The sequence below is a fragment of the Colius striatus genome, chromosome 1 (genome assembly GCF_028858725.1).
Source record: "Colius striatus isolate bColStr4 chromosome 1, bColStr4.1.hap1, whole genome shotgun sequence".
Taxonomy (NCBI): Eukaryota; Metazoa; Chordata; class Aves; order Coliiformes; family Coliidae; genus Colius; species Colius striatus.
The window spans coordinates 191,232,571-191,255,226 of record NC_084759.1 but is presented as its reverse complement, the minus strand read 5'-3'; the positions used below and the strand labels follow the sequence as shown (position 1 = coordinate 191,255,226).

General features: G+C 37.4%; 1 protein-coding gene across 2 annotated transcripts in view; it reads left to right on the top strand.

The window, feature by feature from the left end:
* Nucleotides 1–22,656, top strand: part of CPNE8 (copine 8) — a 99,864-nt gene that overhangs the window by 19,407 nt on the left and 57,801 nt on the right. For both annotated transcript variants that reach the window (XR_009820884.1, XM_062018579.1), the window contains exons 4-6: nt 9,843–9,946; nt 14,059–14,098; nt 17,095–17,171. Coding sequence is in view for 1 of the 2 variants with exons in the window: in XM_062018579.1 (XP_061874563.1) it covers nt 9,843–9,946; nt 14,059–14,098; nt 17,095–17,171 (221 nt within the window). In the remaining variant the exon portion in view is untranslated. The remainder of the gene's footprint in view (nt 1–9,842; nt 9,947–14,058; nt 14,099–17,094; nt 17,172–22,656) is intronic.

Sequence of the window (22,656 nt, the reverse complement as noted above, 5' to 3'; positions counted from 1 at the left end):
ACAACAACCCCATGCAGTGATATAGGCTTGGGGCAGAGTGGCTGGAAAGCTGTATGGCAGGAGAGGACTTGGGGGTGTTGGTCAACAGTCGGCTGAACATGAGCTAACAGTGTGCCCAGGTGGCCAAGAAGGCCAATGACATCCTGACTAATTGTGTCAGAAATAGTGTTACCATCAGGGACAGGCCAGTGATTGTTCCCCTGTACTCAGCACTGGTGAGACCACACCTGGAATGCTGTGTTCAGTTTTGGGCCCCTCACTACAAGAGGGACAATGAGGTGCTGGAGCATGTCCAGAGATGGGCAATGAAACTAAGGCAGGGTCTGGAGCACAAGTCTGATAAGGAGCAGCTGAGGGGACTGGGATTGTTTTTTTTTCTCTGGAGAAAAGGAGGCTGAAAGGAGACCTTACTGTCTTCTGCAGCTACCTGAAAGGATGTTGTAGTGAGGTGGCAGTTGGTCCCTTCTCCCAAAAAGTGATAGGACAAGAGGAAATCAAAGAATCATAGAATGGTAGGGGTTGGAAGGGACCTTTAGAGATCATCTAGTCCAACCCCCCTGCAGAAGCAGGGTCACCTAGATCAGGTCGCATAGGAACATGTCCATGAGGGTCTTGAAGACCTCCAAGGAAGGAGACTCCACAACCCCTCTGGGCAGCCTGTGCCAGGGCTCCCTCACCCTCACAGTGAAATAGTTTTTTTCTTATATTTAAGAGGAATTTTTTGTGTTCCAGCTTCATCCCATTACCCCTTGTCCTGTTACTGTCTACTATAGAAAAGAGGGATATCCCAACCTCCTGACACGCACCCTTTAGATATTTATAAATGTTAATAAGATCTCCCCACAGTCTTCTCCAGACTAAACAGCCCCAGTTTCTGCAGCCTTTCCTCATAGGAAAGATGCTCCAGTCCCCTGATCATCTTAATGGCCCTGTGCTGGGCTCTCTCCAGAACTTCTCTGTCCCTCTTGAGCTGGGAAGCCCAGAACTGGACACAGGACTCCAGATGAGGCCTCACCAGGGCAGAGTAGAAGGGGCAGAAGAACCTCCCTTGACCTGCTGGCCACACTCTTCTTGATGCGTCCCAGGATGCCATTGGCCTTCTTGGCCACGAGGGCATATTGCTGGGTCATGGTTAGCTTACTATCAATCAGGACTCCCAGGTCTCTCTCTGCAGAGCTGCTCTTCAGCAGTTTGACCCCCAGCCTGTACTGGTGCATGGGGTTGTTCCTTCCCAGATGCAGGACTCTGCACTTGTCCTTGTTGATCCTCATGAGAGTCCTCTCTGCCCAACTCTTAAGCCAGTTGAGATCCCGCTGAATGGCAGCACAGCCTTCTGGGGAATCAGCCAGTCCTCCCAGTAATCAGCCTTCTGGTATAATCAGCCAACTTGCTGAGGGAACACTCAGCAAGTCCCCTCATCCAGGTCGTTGATGAAGATGTTGAACAAGACTGAGAACCAGACTCAGATTACATTGGGGACGTTTAGATTGAACATTAGGAAAGATTTCACTGGGAGGGATGTCAAGCATTGGAACAAACTGCCCAGAAAAATGGTTGTCTCACCATCCCTAGAGGAATTTAAAAGATGTATAGCTGTAGTGCTTAGGGCCATGGTTTAGTTGTGGACATGGTAGTGCTGGGTTGACATTTGGACTTGGTAATCTTAAATCTTTTCCAACCTAAGTGATTCTATGGTAACTTAACTGATTTTGTTGAAGTGTACACTAACCTATGTGTGTAGTAGTTAAGGCCTTTCACTGCAACATCAACCAATTTGATTACTATTTGAACCACAGTAAGCATGCTTTTGAGTCTCATTGTAGATTTTGAAGGCTTTCTCAATAAAAATGACAAAGGCTAGACATTTTATAGTTCACATGTATTGAGATTTAGATTTTGGTTCTTTTAGAGTGCTGTTAAAGTTTCTTTGGAAACAGTAGCTTGTGTCTTCTTTGGTAGAGGGATATGGCCTAAATGGGAGTGTAGTTTGTAGCAGATTTGTATAAAAAGTTTCAGTATGAGGAAGCGGAGAACAGAGAGTATGGAGCAAGCCTATGCTGTCCCAGTTGTGGAGAAAGAATAAATTTTGCTGTTGCATGGTATTCAGTTCACTGGAAAGCTTTCTCTGGCAGATTTCTCAAAACTCTTTGAAAGAATAAATACAGCTGGAGTAAAAGAATGTCATCTTCTCAAGGAAGTCATGTTTCCTTTCGAAGTAAACTGTTAATGGCAAAAAGCCAAAGCAGAGAAAGACAAGAAATCCTTTCTAGTTTTTACATACTTACGATTATACGATCATCAAGTGAAAAGGGTTATGTAGAGAGACCATGCAGTATATGGATTTCATATGAGTGCCTGCATGCACGTTAGAGGAATTTAGTGGGTTTTCTGATAGTTAACATATAAAAAGCATTATTCCTTCTTTGGGACAAACACACTATGGAATATTTTATGACTACTTTTTCTAGAGTGAAGTTCACAGTTGTGATTTTTTGTTTGTTTGTTTATTTTCTTGTAGTGTCTGTAATTCTGATTGAGAGTATTAATAATTATTGTTAACAGGCTCATTTTATTGGTACTGCATTTCTTTCTTAATAATGTGAGTTTCTTATTTGTTTATTTTACATGTAGTAAAGCTAGATTGCAAACTCTGAGGGTTATCCAGTTGTGTGTTTATATGCTGTTTTGTGCAGTGACCTTCCAGTGGAGACTGTAACCTGGAGCTTCCTAAAGAATTTTCAAAGCTATTTAGATCTGAGCCAAGAATCTAATGATAGTTTATTTTTTAGTTTCCTAGAATTATAACTGAATACTAGATTCTGACTGTTCATATTTCAAGAAAGATGTTTAAAAGGCAAGACTAGAGGTAAAAGTAGTGAATTATTAAAATTAAATAACATATGCTACACTGCTAACTTAAGCTTGAATTATTTTCCTAATGAAAGAGTGAATTAAGGCTAATTGTAATCAGCTAAAAATATCATCACTAAGAATATACATTTCATAATGGAGAACATTTCTGTCTTGCAAAGGCATAGAAAGATCCAAAAGATGAAAATGAAGTGAAATAAAAATCAGGCAGGAAGCAAGAACTTATTTTCCAGAATGGAAGTAATTAAGTATTGGAACAACGTTATTGCAGTTGTGGTAAAACATTACAGGTTTTAAAAAGAAAAAAAGAAAAAAGCTTACTAGATGTGATTCTCAAATTCATTCATGGTAATAAAGTTGAAGCAAGAATTAATTCAGAGAATTCATGGTGGTCAGCAGAGGGTAGGGTTAGACCCTCATAGTTGTAATAGTTGCTTCGTATCTTTGATATTGGACCTAACTTGCTAGTCTTTCATAACTCTGATGTTAAAATTAACGTTATGATTTTCCATTGTTGTGGTTTAACCCCAGCGAGCAACTAATCACCAAGCCACCACTTGCTCACTTCCCCCTGCAGTGGGATGGAGAGGAGGACTGGAGACGAGTAGAACTTGAGGGCTGAGATAGGTGGGTTGAGCTCGCCACCTAGTAACTGATGCCTGAGAAACAGTTCCCCCCTCTCAGCTGGCTTTCTCTGGTTTATATACTGGGCATGACATTCTGTGATATGGATTGGCCCTTTGGCTAGTTTGGGCTAGCTGTCCTGCCCATAACCCCTCCCAGCTTCTTGTGCACCTGCTGGCTCCTTATCCCTGGAAGTCCAGAAAAAGGACTATGTTCTTGATTGGTTTTGACCATATATTTTTATTTAAATAGTTAAATTGACTGTTCCTCTCCTGAATTACATTTCTGAAGGTATTTGCTTGTTGGTCATGTTAAGATTTTAGCTCTACACAACTGTTAATGGGGGAAACTAGGCCATGTGGAGAACTAATTAATTAGCAGCTATGTTATTTAGTCATAAGTGACTGGATTATAGAAATAACCTGTTCTGCTTTAAAAAGGCTGCAGGTAATTGGGAAAACAGATTTTAAAAGGTGAAACTTCATTTTGCTGAAAAGTGTAGACTGGTGATTTTTAGAGGCCAGCATTTTAATGTCATCTATAAGATAATTTTTAATAGTAATTTGTCAGTTAGGTAATTACTTGTATCAGTTTAATGTGAAGGAATCATATATGTACTTGGAAAAAAGTAAACAGGCCAAAAAACCTGAAGCTTCAATTAAAAGGAATAATTTTAAATAATTTAAATAAAAGCAAGCACTACCCCTGCATCAATCTCTTGGCTTTTGTAGCAATTTCAATATAACTAATGAAAGAGAAAGGCAGCATTCTTTTAGGCATTCTGTGGTCTCAGTATGATTTAATCATCAGCATATCAACTTGTCTTCTTTTACTGATACGTTTGTTACACCAAAAGATTTTCCAAGTGTAACAGGTTTAAAGTGTAAAGTATTGTTTACTGAAAAAAAGCAGATTTGAAGGGATGAAAAGTACTTACAAAAGTATGATATTTTACCATTTTCAGATAGTTAAAACTGGCATTTAACTGTCATTTTATAACTTTTTTTTCCTTTTGAAGTAAGTTTTCTGTTTCTAATGGAACTATAAACTTACACATGAAATATGACTTAATCATTGAACAATTTAGGTGAAAGGAACCAATGTATTATCCAGCCTCCTACTCATTTGCTGTGTCTTGTTCATCCCACTGATCCATGTAAAGCCATCTTAAAACTTAGGCCAGGTTGCTCAGGGCTTTTCCCAGCTAATGTCTGAAATTCTCTAACGGCAGAGACTGCACAGCTCTCTACATGACCCATTGCAGTGCTTAATCACTCATTCTGGAAGAATGTTCCCCTGTATCCCTTCATGATTTGTTTTGTTGCAACTTTTTGACTTTTGCATCTTGTCCTTTTGTTGTGCTTTCTGTGAACTGCCTGGCTCTATCTTCTATAATGATGTTAAGGTAGTGGAGGATGGTAGTGGAAATAGATATTTCCTCAACCTTCTTTTGTCCAAGTTGAGCAAACTGAGCTCCATCAGCTTTTCCTCAAATTGTGTGCTCCAGCCTGCTGATTGGTGTTCTTTTAGGACCTATTTAACTGAACTGCCTCCAATCTGTTTATTCAGTTGCATTTAGAGCCCCAAACTGTACCCACTTTTCCAGTGAGACCCCACATGTGTTGAACAGAGAGGGAATTTGTTGCCTTTGATCTGTACCAATACAACCCAATGTGTTGTTAAACCCTCATGGCTCCACAAGGACCTTTTCTGCACAGATCATACCCCACCACTCATTCCCCAGTACAGGACTTCAGTTTTTTCTCAGTTGAACTTATTTATACAGCACTGAGCTCCCCTGTATGAGAAAGACACAGACATACTAGAATGGGACTGGCAAAGGGCCACTAAGATGTTAATGGGTCTGGAGCATCTCTCATGTAAGGAGAGGCTGAGACAGCTGTGATTGTTCAGCCTGGAGAGAAGGCTTGCATTTTATCCTTGCTTATAAAAAACCTTTTGCTGTGAAGGTGGTCTTATACTGGAACAGGTTGACCAGAGAGATTGCGTAGTCTCTGTCCTTGGACATACTCAAAACCTGACTGGGCAATCTACCTGATCCTGCACTGAGCAGGAGGGTAGAACTGGACAATCTTCCAAGGTTCCTTCCAACCTCAAGTGTTCAATGATCCATGTCTGTTTTCCTTACACATTAATTTTCTTTTCCTCTGAACGGCTTTTCCAAAGTCAAGTATATTTTTCTGTTGTGCAAACTGCCTTTACTATTTCAAGAAGGATCATACTGTCAGAAAGTGATGCTTATGAAAGTGTCAAGCCAGAGGTTTTTCCAAGAAAGGTATTAGAGTCCCTAAATGGGTTCTTTTGACAAGTTAACCTCTAAGCTCATGTAATTCTTTTGGATTTGTGCCTTTCAATTTAGATGATGACTGTGGCAGAAGAAAGTAAACTTTCTTGGGCTACAGCTCCCCGTGGTGTTTCTGTGCCTTCCATGTTTTTAGAAGTATAGGTCCCATGTGATTGAAGATCCTCCTGCCTTCCTTCAATACTGTCCTAATTTGAGGATCTGAAGAACTTCATTAACTTTACTTTTCATGCTTGGTGATTAACGAGTCTCCCAGGGAAACTTGCTACTTGAATCTGCATAGACTGGGAGATATTTTCACAGAATCATAGAATGGTAGGGGTTGGAAGGGACCTTTAGAGATCATCTAGTCCAACTCTCCTACTAAAGCAGGTCCACCTAGATCAGGTCACACAGAAACACATCCAGACAGGTCTTGAAAGCCTCTAGAGAAGGAGACTCCACACCCTCCCTGGGCAGCCTGTGCGAGGGCTCCCTCCCTCTCACAGGAAAATAGATTTTCTTTAATTTTAAGTGGAACTTCTTGTGTTCCAGCTTCTTTCCATTACCCCTTGTCCTGTCACCAGACACAACAAGAATAAAAGTGATGCCCCAACCTCCTGACATCCACCATTTAGATATTTGTAAATATTAATGATGCCCACCCTCAATCTTCTCCAGGCTGAGCAGTCCCAGATCACACAGCCTTTCCTCATAAGGAAGAGGCTCCAGTCCCCTGATCATCTTGGTGGCCCTGTGCTGGACTCCCTCCAGAAGTTCCCTGTTCCTCTTGAGCTGGGAAGCCCAAAACAGGACTCCAGATAAGGCCTCACCAGGGCAGAATAGAGGCAGAAGAACCTCCCTCGAGCTGCTGGCCACACTCTTCTTGATGCGCCCCAGGATGCCATTGGCCTTCTTGGCCACGAGGGCACATTGCTGACTCATGGTTAATTTATTATTAACCAGGACTCCCAGGTCTCTCTCTGCAGAGCTGCTCTCCAACAGGTCAACCCCCAGCCTGTACTGGTGCATGAGGTTGTTCCTCCTGGGGTGCAGGACTCTGCACTTGCTCTTGTTGAACCTCATGAGGTTCCTCTCTGCCCAACTCTCAAGCTCATTGAGATCCTGCTGAATGGCAGCACAGCCTTCTGAGGAATCAGCCAGTCCTCCCAGTTTGGTATCATCAGGGAACTTGCCAATTTTCAGGAATATCTTCGTATATATGTGTCTGATTTCTATTGGTCATAACATGAATGACTACCAGAACTTAATATTATGGTTGTCATGGTTTAACCCCAGCCAGCAAGTGAGCACCACACAGCCATTTGTTTACTCCTACCCATCACAGTGGGACAGGGAGGAGAACCAAGGGTAAAAAATAAAGAGCAGGGCAGTTTGTTCTTTACTTACCGTGCCTCTGGTAGCTTTTACAATGCAGTTATCCTTGGATTTACTTTCTGAAGGCCTGGAGTCCTTTGCTTCTAGAGTTAAGTCAGTGTTTATTTAGGTTTCAGTACTAAGGGTAAATCTCTTTATACAGATGGTTCCAGACTTTCAGAAAATTTGGATGGTTTAAGTGTGCAAATGGAAGAAACAGGACACTTGAAGGGAAAAAAAGCCACAAATAAAATCTATCCCTTTTCAGAACTGCAAAACAGATGATATTTATGACTCCATTGTTTTAATTTATCATCCCTCGCCTGACGAACTCTTGTTTACTGTCTTGTGTCAGACAGCAGCTTCTCATTTTTGGTGCACACCTAAATGCTTAGATATTGCTACATATCTCATTTAATCAGCCATTACAGCTTTCAGTTTTTCCTGGCTCCAATACTGTTGAATGTTATAAAGCATTCAGTTCACTGGGGAAGATTTTATTAATAAACATTGAGATGTATTTCATCTGGAAACTGATTGGCGATTTGAATATCTGTAAAATTTCAACACTACTATTCAGAGGGAAAAGAACGTCTCTTTATCCCAGACAAGTATTCCAGTCACACTTATTCCCATACAAATGCCAACTTTCAACCACTACTTGGCCATAGTAGTCACCAACACTGATGCAAGAGTGTTTTTTACAGGCAGAGCACTGTCAAATTTATCCCTATCTTTCAGAGAATACCTTGAATATTTTCTCAAGAAATTTTTCATCCAAACCAAACACAAAGAAATAAACTCTTCTGATCTGTTTCCAAGATCATGCACATCTTGTGCTTTCCCCCTCTTAAGAGATTTGGGGATTTTATTTTGAATATTCCATATCTACATCACTCTGGAGAGCTTCTGCAACTTTCTCCTACCCACATTTCTATAATGCTTGCCCCCTTCATAGCTATTGCTTTGGCTTAGGAGAGCTGAAGAAAAACAGTGATTGCTAAAGTAAGTAACTTGCTTTCTAAACAATTGATGCCTTAGGTACATCTGAAGCCTTCTTGCAGGGGATATCAAAGTTCCAATGAGACCAGGGAATCATTCTACCTAGGTGTTAAGAAATGATTCAAAGTCTTGGTGAAGGAGTATGCTAACTGTCTTAAATAGTCTTTGCCTTTTTATTTGAAGATGATATCATTCATTGGGAAGATAGTTTTGCTTCTCTGTCCCTTAGAAGAAGGACTGGAACATGGAGATCTCTGAATAAGACTGTCCCAATCAAACATCTCACAACACAGTGACAGTGCAGGTACTTGACAGGATTCACACACGCTCTGTAAAGACACAAATCACCCCTTAAGATTGTTATGAGGATTGTTCCTTTTCCTGAGAATTTATAGAGCTGTGTCTTGAAAACGTGTTTATATCTTAGACACAGACCTACTTCTCCAGATGACCTGTGTAAATGAATGGTGCTTGGAGTCAATCCCCTGTGGTTTGAATGCATGCATGCACAGTTGCTGAGAGTAATACAGTTTCTTTAAAACACAGAAATAATGTGGCTAGAGTTCTTTTACCATTTCATTTTAATAAGATTCGGACAATGAATTAAAATTGCTTAGTTTGGAGAGGAAGAGATAATAGAGTATGCTTGTCCTTTTGTTGTTACATGTATGCAGGGGCCAGGATAAGGATGCTCTTGGAGACTGAGGGGCTCTGTGGAAGTTACAGTGGTTAGATTCACATAATCTGCAGTTACAAGAAGGTTTATTCTTTCTTTATCCATGTTTGTGGATTCAGTTAAGTCCTGTCATTGAGGAGACTGGCAGTCTTTGAGTCATTCAAAAGTCTCTAGTCCTAGATCGTAATTTTGAAGACTTCTTAATAATGATCTTTCAGCAGACTGTTAAAAAGCTTTTCAGTGGGCTATATTCAAATATCTCTTGATATGTTCAATGTGTAGGACAAAATTAACAGTTCATTGCAGTAGTAACTCATTCTTTCTGGTTTTGTTTTCTATCTTGAAAGCACAGCTAAAACAGGAACAAAATGAGCGCATTGATATTTCATGATCAGTCATTTATATCTATGATGTATATGAACTGAAGTCAATCAGAAGTTATTTTTTTTTTAAATGAAAATATTTTCAGCTTTATGACAGCTGATGCTCTTCCTGTAAACACCAAGAAAGGAAAAAACCATTTTGCAGAAAGCTCAGCTCAGAGATGAACAGAGATATGAACTGAGGTGAAATAGGAGCAGGATAATGCAAAAATAATACACTTCTAATGAAAGGACTATGTTCTCTAATATTTAAAGCTATCTGAAATAAGTAATACATGCAATTATTTGCTTGCTATTGTCATTTTCTGAGGAAATGATGAATTTTTATGTTACTGAATTTGTTCCCCAAATTTTTGCAGATTCTGTGGTCATATGATACAGGCCATGTACCACTCTCTGTATTGAAATGGGACATCTTCTACTAGTCTATCTTTGTCCACAGATAACTGATCTATTCATGTGAACACATTCATTTTCTTTCATGGCATCTGTTTAAGAGAATTTTTTTACAGGCTCTCTTTAAATCACATCTCTTTTATTGCTGGTATGGGCAGTCAGTTATACTTTATCATAGCATGTGCCTTAAAGTGATACTTTTCTTTTACAGTTTGGAAGAACAGAAGTAATTGATAATACTTTAAATCCAGATTTTGTAAGAAAATTTATAATGGACTACTTCTTTGAAGAAAGAGAGAATCTGCGATTTGATTTGTAAGTTAACAATCTTTGACTCTAATATTGCAGCCTCTGTAAGAGTATCAAGTTTTGTCCAGCATAAAATTAACTTGGAAATGGATAACATCTATTGACATGGAATACAGTAATAAATATGATTGATTTAGTGTTGCTTCCACAGAAATGAATGTGTAACATAATAAGGACTGAAGTTAAAGAAGTTATCAGGTGTACACTAGTTGAAGTAAAATCATGTTCACAATCACTACTTTTCTAAAAGAGTAAGTAAGCTGAGGATGTCAACATGTTAAAATATTCTTGCTGCATAGCCAATAAAATAGCTATGGCTATACTGTCTAGAAAGAAAATATTGTGCAGGTAATACGGAGCCAAAATGTTCTTTACCAAAAGAACTGCCAGTATGCATCTAAGTGTAGTAAATTTTAACATTTTAAAATGAAAGGAATTTTTCTAGAAGTAGCTGGCTTTTGACATTATTCCAGATATACTTATTGCACTGGTGGAATCAGTTTGATTTTCACTTTATTCTTTGTTTGAGTGTCCAGTCTCCAGATCACCTTGCAGGAAAGCCATTCACTCTGTTTTGCAGGGTTGTATGTGTAGTGACCACATTTTTTTTCTTTACATGTGCTTTTTAGTTGAAGAAACCTTTTCCTGTTTCTTTTTGTTTCCTTTGCGAGATGTACTTTAGCTTGAGTTTTCTCAATTCTTACTTTGCGTTCCTAACATTTCTGCTTTCGTGTTTCTTTTAGTTTGTTCTTGAGAAAGATTTAGGAGAATCATTTGCTAAACTACTTAATGAGTAAATGTATCAAGAAACATATTGTGGTCTGCCTTCTAATCCTAAATATTGATGTCTCCTGATAGGCTTTGTGGAATTGTGACAAACTCTACACAGATGTTGATTATAGTAGTGGCAAGTCATAGTATTATCACTTCCCAGTTTAAAGCTACTTTGCAAGTTTGCCTGACATAAAAACTGTTTTTATTGCATTTATGTCTTGTAGACAGCAAAACAGGTAAAAAAAGGCTTCATAATTTGCCTAAAATCTCCTAGCACGTTCATGGTAAAGCAATTTTAAAACCTTCTAGGCTTTAGTCTCAATTTGCTATTTACTTATCCAAGTAGTTGATACCAGACTTCAGAGATTTCTCATTTGTAGACCCCTCTTCAGTTATAGATCCCTCCTCAGACTCCTTAGGTTTCTATCCCTCCTCATTTATAGATTCTGAATCTCTATTGTCATTTACGGTTTCATACAAGCATGGCTTGGACTTTGACTTGTGATGAATGATGAGATAATTTCAAGCAAAGTGTTAGAAGTGCCAGGACCTGCTTATCTGTCGTGCAGACACCTGTGAGCAGGCCTTCAGAAGCACCTGAGGGAGGGAGCCTTAAGGGAGCCTTACTATGGCAAGACAGTTACATGCTATAGTCTGCAGACTGAGAAGATAGACAACTTCAAAACAGCTTCAGCAAGGCCACAGCACGCAAAGTGAGATCATTGATTCATTCACTGTGAAGTTAATATTACAGTTAACATCCCTCTGACACCCCTAAAAATGGTAGTGAGATAAAAGGAGTATATGCTAAATGTATATGACTCCTCAACATTCCACTCAAGTCACATTAAACATCACCTTGTATTGCATGCCTAACAGGTGGATGGGTCGTTCACTTTACAGAAAAGTATGTAAGGAGTGTTCCTTCATTCTTTGACGTGCATGCTAGGAGAAGAGGTTCCCTCATGCACCCAACACTGCAGTAAGCTAATGTCAGTTTTCTAAACTATAAAACTGGTTTGGAGAGTGCTTTTCTGTTACAGATTTTGGTAGCATGGTTGCTTTAAAGTGCCAGACTCAGGTTTTACCGGTTTGTGTCTTCCCTCTGCCTTTAGTTTCTGGAATGCAAATCAATCTATACATTAAGCAGGGCATAAAATAAATAGGGAGTGATCACGTAAGTATTGATTTTTCCCATAGCAGTGGAAGAAGAAGTGCAATGCTTGATAGATGTATGTTAGCAATGATAATAAAGCTACATGTAGTTTTGATGATTTTGTTTTTAAGTTGATAGCAGGATGTACTGAAATGCTCTTGTATTGCAGTGTTTCCAAACAGTGGAAACCAAAAAAACCCAAAACCCATGTCTCATTTTTCTTTAGCTGTAAATGTCTTTTTATATCGTCAGAATGCTTCCTAAGTTAACAAGAAGTGTTGGAGAGATGAGTGAGGGAAAAATTTCTATTATGTTCAGTGCACAGAGAGCAGCTAGCTCTTTCCATAAGTACTTCAAGAAGTAAAAGGAAATACTCAATGCCAAGATAGTTTACAGGATGCTTCTAGATGGCTTGGTACAAATTCTTTCAACTTCACCATGGAAGCCTGGTGCAGACTTTATTTTCTGCTTTCAAAGTTGAGCATAATGTCAATAAATCTACTGAGTATAACTGTTGCCTGCTACTTAAAACAACTTCGAACTAAGACCTAGTCACTTTGTGAAATAAAAGATTCTCCTCCAAGTGCAGGTAAAGCATTGCTGAAATAAGGACAGCTGATTTGGTTGTGTCTTGCTCTGTGTAGGATGCATATGTTAGGGGGAGGAGACTGCAGTAGAAGAGGAAATAGAAAGCTAGGCTCAGACTAATCAAAGGAAAGTCTCTAAAGAACTTCTACATGAGTGTTATCTGAAAAGGACTTGGATGGGAAAATGCAATCTGCTGTTTAATTGTTCATGAGAAATGGACTCGTATTTGTTATTTATGAAAAGCTGTGTCGAACATATTCTGTACTTATCACAAAAACCTGCTTTCTGCTGCTGTTCTGGATTACCTGGACATGAGTCTATTCTGAACTCAAGGTTGAATCACTGTTTTTAATGCTTTTTTTCTGCAAGTGAACATATGGCAATAGTCTGTGAATTTACTTTAGAGCTGTAAAACAATGACAGATGAGAAATTAAGTACTGCAGTACTCAGGAGTTAAAAATGTGAATCTCTTACAGCTACTCATGGAGTAAAACTCCAATTTAGATCAGGAAAGAAGCATCTTTAGAAGACTTCCTTTTTTAAATTCCTCAACAAAATTGTGTACTATTGTTGACCAAAGTGTTACTTTTCAAAGAAAGAAACTACTCATATGAATCATATATTTTGCCATAAAAAAGAAGTGATGAGTGTGTCTGATTTTTGCCATTCTAATGAATGAGCTTAAGCCCTTTTCTAAACTGTACAGCCACCAGTGTCTAAGGCTCCTTTCTCATAGTATTTGATGATTTATTGCTGATTTTGCTAGTGAAGTAGTTCTTTGCTTTAATTGTGTAGCTAGCCCTCAGGTCAAATTATCAGTTGTGTTTTTCTGTTCAATTGCATCAGATAGTGCAACTCTTGTTAGTTATCTTTACAATCTCCTTTGTTTACAAATATATGTCTAAAATTTTGACTATGCTGAATAACATCCAGCTACCTTGTCTCATCCTCCTGACTTGTGGTGTGGTCCCAACAGCCACTTACATGACACAGCATGACACAGCTAAAGGGACAGCATATCCTGTGGGGGGAATGGGAATGGGAACATGAGGGGAGGCTGAGGGGCACAGAGGATGCTCCCTCAGTTTAGTACTGGCCTTGAATCTGAATGTAGGATTTGATAAAAATATTACTTTGGATTACCTGATAAAGATGGAAGACTATGAAAGTCTAGAGATTAGTAATCTCCCAAGAATTTCTTATGTTATTTTTCAATTAACCTTGAATTCACAGAGCGACATTTTCGAAATTTCACTTGGTAACGGAAAAGAAACAATGGCATTTTCTGCATGGATGAAGAACAAGATTATAAGATGAAAAGAACAAGTCAATCTCTTGCTAAAAGCAATTTAGTTATTTAGTTTATTGACAGTTATTTCTACTTAATTAGTCAAAGGACTGAAAAATTACCTCTACCTTCACAAGTTAGATTGTTTTCTAAGATTAATTTTCGGTCTCTTTTTTTTTTTCCTGGGTTTTTTTGCAGCTTTCATTTTTCAAACAGCAGTATAAAAGAATTTTTGATTTTTGTTTCTTTATGTTGTCCTCTGATCCATCATCTGGTAACTCTAACAAATTTCCTTTTTTTTTTTTTTTAAGCTATGATGTGGACTCGAAGAGCCCTAACCTGTCAAAACATGTAAGGGTTTTTTTCCTATTATACTTTCTTGTGCTGAAATACCTATGCTTTCCTAAATATGTTTATTTTGTTTTGACTGGAAGTAATACCAGATACATAAAGACAAATACAATGTTTGTGCTGTGATTAATAACACCTACAATCATAGAATCATGGAATGGTAGAGTTGGAAGGGACCTTGAGAAATCTAGTTCAACTCCCCTGCCAAAGCAAGTCCACCTAGATCAGGTCGCATAGAAACTTGTCCAGGCAGATCTTAAAGACCTCCAAGGAAGGAGACTACACACTCTCCCTGGGCAGCCTGTGCCAGGGCTCCCTCACCTGAACAGTGAAGTAGTTTTTCCTTAATTTTAAATTAAACTTTTTGTGTTCCAGCTTCATCTCATTACCCCTTGTCCTGTTGCTAGATACCATCGAAAAAAGGGATGCCCCGATTCTCAATGCTTGTGAATCTTATTTTAGTGAGACATTTGTCCTGTAAAGGGCATATTTAAGCATGCGTGTATACCTTTTCAGATATATGACATTCTGTATTTTGTTGATAATACTGTGGATGCTAAAAATTGGAAACCTGTCTTGATTGTGTCCCAGTTAATAGTAGTAGAAACCTTTTATGCTCATGTCATCTTGAAGTGGAAGGGATTAAATAGTAACTTTGAAATGTTGGGATGCAAAAGTAGAAACCAGAGGATTCTGAGGAAATTCTTTTAAAATGGAAGATTTTGGTAAGAGAATTTTTAAGAATCTAGAGCAAAGAATACAATTGCAGGAATAGAGTGTGTGTGCTTCACAGTGGAAAGATAAGAGTTTTAGCCATTGATCTCCAGTTATATCCTCCCTGTAAAGGTTTAAAGCCCCTGGCAAGCTATTTTCCATCTCTGTCATTATGGAAAGGTGGTCTGAATAACTGCAATGCTAGCTAGGAAGATGCAGAAAATAGAAGTCTTTACTATACTGTCTTCAGCAATGATAAAGCCTCATCCTGCACTTCTGCTCAATATTGTTTGTGCTTCTGTTGTAACTAGTTCATCTGAATTATTTTCTTTTTTCCATGAAACATTCAACTTTGTACAAAAACCTTATAATTAAATTTTAGGAAAAAAAGATTAGATACAAGATAAGTTAGTCACAACAGAAGTGCAAACAAATATCCATGTAAACATATAGTCTAGATTTGAATGTTTGATTACTGAAAGAGGAACTGGAGGTTTGGGTATCTTGCTGAGCCCATGTTAAAAATGAACAAAGCAATGTTCTCCTGAAAATTATTCACATAGATCTTGAATTCCATATCTGCCTGTTCCATTTGAATTAATACAGGCTAAACATACTCAGGTGGATTAGGTTCTGTTTTTCAAACTGTGCCATTTTCCTGACATTTTCGACTGCGGAGGGAAACTTAATTTGTTAAACATCAACATTAATATCAGAAATATGTATTTCCTTCCATTGTCTTAAAGAAGAAATCTGCACAAGTTGGTGTAGACTTGATATCTGTGCTGAAGACATCCAAACTATGCCATATGATATTATGTACATGAAGAAGACTGCTCTGGGAAACCTGTGGAAGATGGTAGCTAGAAATATGTTTCTTAACCACAGCAAATAATTTCCATCATTTCCCAAGTACTTAAAGTGATCTGGCTTGTTCCTTTTACTGCCAGTTTCCTGCCTTTCTTTCCCATAGCTCTTAAGAATTTAGGCAGTAAGTAGGAAGTGAGCAGAGCTTTGCTCATATCCTTGCACTGGGAGTTTGGTGTTCCTGAAAAATGTCAGGCCAGTAGTATCAGCAGAGCTAGGCTGACTGGCTGTGTATAGCAGTGGCCTTGTGCAAAACAAGATTTTCCCTGCTTAAAAATAGCTGTTGGCCCATTCCTCTGGAAATACTGGACAGTGACATTTAATAGTTGAACAGTTTGAGGGATGAAGAAAGAGCCAGCCTGAAGAATTTCAATTTCAGTGATTCAGTTTTGGCAAAATGAGAAACAAATGAAGTAAGTTTTATAATGGATATATGAAATAACCAGACTAGACAGTGCTGCCATTGTAGCTGTCTGTAAGAATGTTTATTAAACTGGCTACTGAGATGAGACTTTTACACTCATTGTAACTTCCTGATTTGAGAAAAAAACCCAACAGAGTAGTGGGCGATTGTCATTAATAACAGACTGTGAAACTTATAGAAATTAATTATAGAAAGGCCACCAAAAAAAAAAAAGAGAAAAATTTGGAATACATGGTTTCAGTGGACAAAATTGTATTTTTCCAGAATATGTAATACCTGCTGTTTTTAACAATAAAGAGATGAGTATTTTCAGATGAATTTTAGCCATTTTAAAAGAAGTAATCTTTATCGAAGCAATGTCACAGTGTCACATCAGTTAAAGGACCTAGTTCAAAAATGGGTTTTTTGCAGGTTTTTTTGCAGGGTTGTTTTCAGTGAACTTCACTGACAGAGAGATAAAATATAAAAATTAAATGATTTTTTGTGATACAGTTAAATTATGAAACGAACATAAAGTCTGTAGTAAAGCAATTCTTATGGGTAATTGTCAATCCAGGATGCTTATACAGATCCTGTACAGGCTTGAATTTCTGCTAACATAATTAACTTCCAAGAAATTCATAGAATTAGTGTCTAATATCTTAATAAAAGAGAAATTTATTAACATACTGCAGTTAAAGAAAGTAAAGGAACAGTCATCTTTCTAATGCTTTTAAATTATTTCCATCCTGGTTTCATTTTTGTTGTTGAAAAAGACAATATAAAAACAGTAGTTGGAGACCATTAGGATGACTTCTGTGAATGTAACCCAATGTTATGAAAAATATGTAGTAGTGAGTCTGGTTTTATGATTGATTATTGCAAAATTATTATTACGATGCGATGTTCAGCAGAATGTGTTCTGCAATAGTGAACAGCCCTGCTAAGTGGGGAGCCAGATTTGTTTCAATATGAGATGTAAATTCTGAGGCTTTACATTATTGCTTTTCAGGATTTTTTGGGACAGATGTTTTGTACACTTGGAGAAATAGTTGGATCACAGGGGAGCAGACTGGAAAAATCAATTGTGTAAGTATGTCATTCTTCAATTTTGGGTGAATAAATACTGCTTCATGAGGTAAGACTTGTGGAGATTTTTAACTGTGAGCTATCTTGATATATGGAGTTGACAGATGTGGCTTTTGAGACAATCAATTGTTGAGTACAATAGAAGTCTATAGACTGATAATTTAAATTTCATTTTGGATAATAAGCAAAGGCATTGACTTATCCTTTTTTTTCAGCTTCATTACATCTTGCTTTAGAAACAATTTGAATATACTAATCTTAGAAATGTTTTTCTTTCTAGTTCATAAATTAACACTTCATAACATATCATAAATCTTTAGTGCCATTGTTCAAACATCAAGGAAGAAAAATCCTTGCTTTTTCAAATCCAAACATTCCTGCTTGTATTTCTGTTGTTCCTGGTAATACAGTTCCTAAACGATAAGGCAATATGAAGTATGAAATATTTTCCCTTTCTCCTAATAAGAATATCAAAACCTTTCCTCTGATCAATGGATTTTTCTTCCAGAGAGGATTTTGATGTTTGCAAAGCATTGTTATGTTTAAAATGTGAATTAATTAGTTGAACACTCTTCATTTTCTATTCCTAAATAATGTTGGAGCAATTGGACATGTTCTACATTTCTTATCTAAATGTATAGTACAAATTCATATATGACATTAAAAGCAAACTTTTAAGGTGTAGTTGGATATTTCATGTGATTGGAATATCATTTAATTTGGAGTTTTATTTTGTGAGGTTTTTTGTGTATGTGTTTTTTTTTCCTTTTAATAGACTGCAATGAATGACCATGAGTTTGGTTGTGCTTTCTGAGAGAGTGTTGTTCTTGTCCCATTTTACTGGGTTCATTATGAGTAATATACCAGGGTTATTTCATTTACTTTTCTTCATCACTGGTTTTCTTGTAAGGGCAGATGAAGTTTTCAGGCTCAGCAAGCCTGTTTTGAGCCAAACTTTGTTGAAAACACTACACAGGTACAAATTTGACTTCATATTCAAATAACAAGAACTAGGAGCTGGATGAACTACAACAGTTTGCAAAATTCAGAATTTACTTAGATATTATTTTAGGTGAACTGCAAATACAAGAAAACTCCCTAATCAGGTTGTATGAATGCTGTATTATTAATCTGATGTAAAGCTCTTGAGAGTGTTCCTAGCTATACATTTTCTTCTATGTATATATTCAATGTAATTAACAATTCTGTTACTCAGGTGACTCTTTTATATCTGTTTTTAGTGGTCTATATAGTTTATACGTTACTTAATTTTTAATGTATTTATCTTGTATTCCATACCTGTCAACATCAAACTTAAACATTACCCATGAAAATCTCTGAAGTTAGTATTTTGCTATCAATGTCCAAAACATACCAATGGTAGCCTTTTTCCCCATATGTTATTAGACTTTTTTCTTGCTTATATAAAAACTTCATATTGTTAATAAAATGAATTTTGAAAAAGCATTTCTCTAGTTTGTATCAAATACAAACTAGGTGTTCTGTGGAGGTTGGCCCTGAACTTTTCATCATGGTAAAAACAGTAGCCAGCTTTAAGGAGACCTGCATATATTAGCTATCATTTTCTCTTTCAAGAGCTTTGAAGTGTTGAACTGTCATGCTAAAAACACTTCTCAGTACTTGAATCCGATTAACTTCTTACATTTTTACAATTGTAAGCTTTGAAACACATCTGAATTTTCTCATTTCCATGCCTAAAATTGTTTCAGGTTGTCTCTAGAACTCTTTCTGAATGAAATAATAGTTCAGAACAGACTATTTGAATTGGTAAACTGAAAGGGAGTTTACATAGTTTTCCTTCAATTTAAACTAAAGGTCTTTATGAAATCATAAAAACTTTAATAGAAATAGTTCCATTAGAAAACTATAGTGATTTTTCTTTAACTATATTTTAAGTTTAAAAAACATTTTTAGGGCTACTTGAGTTTACCTGAAACAAATCTGTTTGAATTATTAATGTCAGGGCTTGGCTAGTGCTGCTTTGTGGGGAGGCATTCCTATAATTATGCCTTTCTAGTCCATTAGCCTTGACTAAATTCTGTCCATAAATGTCTGTCTTCCAATCATTTGGGTTTTGTACAGAGACAAATTTCAGCTAATCACCAAGATTCATTTATCATGCTGAAAAATTGAGTAGCTTGAACAAACTTGCTAAACTTTTTACAAAATATTTTCACTTGGTGTCTTGTCAAAACAAGGCTTTCATGTAGTTTCCCTAATTTACAGCCAACTGCCAATGATTAAAACTGATTTGTAACAAATGTAAGCTGTTCTTTTGGACAATTTCATGAGTGCTGTGGTTGTTACTGCTGAAACATTGTTTAACGGTATGATTCATATTCTCTTTAATGTTCAGAATTGAGGTTGATAATAAAGCATTTTTGATGAATTTTGAGGGATTTCAAATACATTTCAGTCACCTGATCACTGTATTTACAGACTCAGTCTTTGTAACAAGACCTTAGTAATGCTCCCTTTTGTGCCCCCTGCCACCTCTCCTGCTTGCCTCGTCCTTTTTCCCTAAGGACCACACCAGTACTTACTTTGTACTATTTATTTTTAAATCAAGACCTTCATTGTCCTATATATAAACAGTTCTATTAATGTCACTACGTATCCCTTATTATTTCCTTTCCCTGCATTGGTGGGACTGTGTGCACTGGCAATGACCTCATTTTAAGAGTAAATAAATTTTTCAACTCTGCAGGTGAGGAAAATTTCAGTATCTGCAGTGTAATTCAGGAAAACTCTCATAAATATGCTACTTAAAACCACACCTATAAACACAGTAACATGGTATATGTTAGAAGTAATAAATGCTATATTGTCTCGCTTCCTTAAATAGCTTGAAAAACTACCCAGAAAAAGATACTTTAAAACTGGATGACCTGTTGTTACCAAGATTTTCAGGCTAATCTTAACTTTTAAGATGTCCTTCAGTTTCAGTAGCTAATCTATCCAGATTTTGTCTGGGATAGAGTTAATTTTCTTCTTAGTAGCTGGTACAGGGCTGTATTTTGCATTTACACTGAAAAGACTGTTAAAGCAGGAATGTTTTGGTTGTTGCTGAGCAGTGCTTGCACAGGTCAAGGCCTTCTCTGCTTTTTACACTGCCCTCCCAACCAGTGGGCTGAGGGGGCACAAGAAGCTGGGAGGGAACATGGCCTGGGCAGCTGACCTGAACTAGCCAAAGCGCTATTCCACACCATAGGATGTCATGCCCAGAATATAAGCTGGGAGGGAGTTGGTGGGGAGGAGGGATCACTGCTCAGGCATTGGTCAGCAGGTGGTGAATAATTGCATTGTGCAGCATTTGTCTTTTCTTGGATTTTACTTCTCAGTTACCATATTTTTCTAATTCTCCTCCTTATCCTATAGGCGGTGGCTGGGGTGAGGAGTGAGTGAGCAGCATTGTGGTGCTCAGTTGCTGGCTGGGGTTAAACTATGACACTAATCACAAGCTGTCTGTGATAAAATATATATTGACTAAAACTTTACACTTCAAGTAAAAAAAATACCACCAAATCCCAAGCCTGAAAACAACCTTAAAATTGACAGCATATGTATTATGAGTGTTAAATTACTGTTTATATTATGGCTACAGTGCAACAGTAGGCAACTGCTAATTGTAATCTAGCTCCTGCAAAAATGGTTCCCCACAAACAGTGAATCATCTGATAGGATTATAAGATTTCTAATGCAATCATGCACAGTGGTTAACTTCAGTGACTATTGTGGTTATTAGCAGATTTTTTGTGATTCTCCTCTTAATCCCATTCTAGATACTAAATTTTTTAAAATGTGTCCAGGAAATAGCTATGAGGACAACTGGATATAATGTATTAATTTTTGTGATTAGAAAGCTTTTCTGCAAACAGAGAGACACAGTAGGAGGTAGGGTAGCCCAAATAGTACCTTGTCCTAGCCTCTTCCAGACCCATTGAAGGAGGGGAATCAGACCCCTGAATTCTCTTCTCTATACTCACAAAGGAGCACAGAGGTACAAGGAAGATGGGGGAACTCTGGTAGCCCAATTAAAGAAACAACTCTTGCCCAGCATTTACCAGGACTATCTAGGACGGTGTCAGTACCATGTGCTTGAGCCACACTTTACTTATTCTGAACATATTTTAACTCTTGATGGTGAACGGGTTGATTGTATAGTTTGTCTACTTGAGCACATCAACACTGTCCTGTCAATTAGGACAAGTGGTTGGCCCTATTTTGTTTACTTCTACTAAAACAAAAGTTCACTAACCTTTTACTATCCATGCCTAAGTTAGTCTAACTGCCACATTAAATTGTGCTGTTGCAGCTCTATTGACTGTTTTTGATTAGTTGTCAGTTGACTACTGGAAGCCTATGGTGACTTTGACAGAGGAAGGTGTCTTGAAGACTCTTCTGTTTAGTAAGACAAATCTTGCTGACTTCTCAGAGGTCTTTATAGTTCTGTCTTCAAAGTGGAAAATTGTTCATTATTTTCTGAGAAAGTTCCTGAAATTTGTTTTAAACATATTAGATCAAAAATCATCCATTCAGCAGTTTGTTATCGCTTGGTACAAGTGTTAGTCTGTAGTGAAGTCTGTAGTGAGTGACAGAAGAAGTTCAAAGCTTGAAATTATCTCTGGGGAAGTAAAATATATCAGTGAAGATTCTATGGAAGAAAGATCTGGCAGTTACTTAACAGTTACATCTGCCTGTGTAATATATTTTCTCTTGGGCGGAAAAGCATTGTTCAGATCTGGCTTCTGATACTCTGTTGTATGGTAGTTGCTAAATGCACCCAAATCAGTTGTGCCCCTGAAAGATTTTTTTTTTTTAATAAAAAAAAATACACCTTACTTTTAGTGTATGTGGTGTGAACAGATATTTGTTAATGTTAATGTGAAAGTGTTTGTGACTTTTTATCAGCTCTTCCCAGTTCTGTTTAGACACTTTGGTCTCTAGAAGACATTGTCTTATTTTGTTCATTGAACACTTGTGTTGCATTTCAGGATTGTTTGTTTATAGATGCTGTGTTTAGTGTCTCTTAATTTTCAAATGACAGTAATTCAATTGACAATATTACATGTCTTCTGTTCCTAAGGATATTTACTGCTTTGAATTTACTATTCCCTCTACAAAGTCAAGTCTACATTCACATAACTTGAATGTTCTTTATGATCTGACACTTGAGAGCTTTTTCTTTTCGCAGTAGTTCTGAAGTTCATTAACATTTTGCCTTTTCTGTTCTCTGCCAATGGATGTACAATGAAGAGGATGCCCAGTGCTGTTTTAGCTCCAATCAGCTACCCTGCTGAAGTAGCACTTGTACTTAAGCAGCTTGAGAAGCTCAAATATCATTCTATGATTGGCATTCAAGTATGCTCTAACATTCTTTCAAAATGAAAATTGGAAGGCTTGAAGCTTAAATTTCAGATCTATCTACTTTGTACATTCACAAAAGCTTTGTGAGATTCAGGAC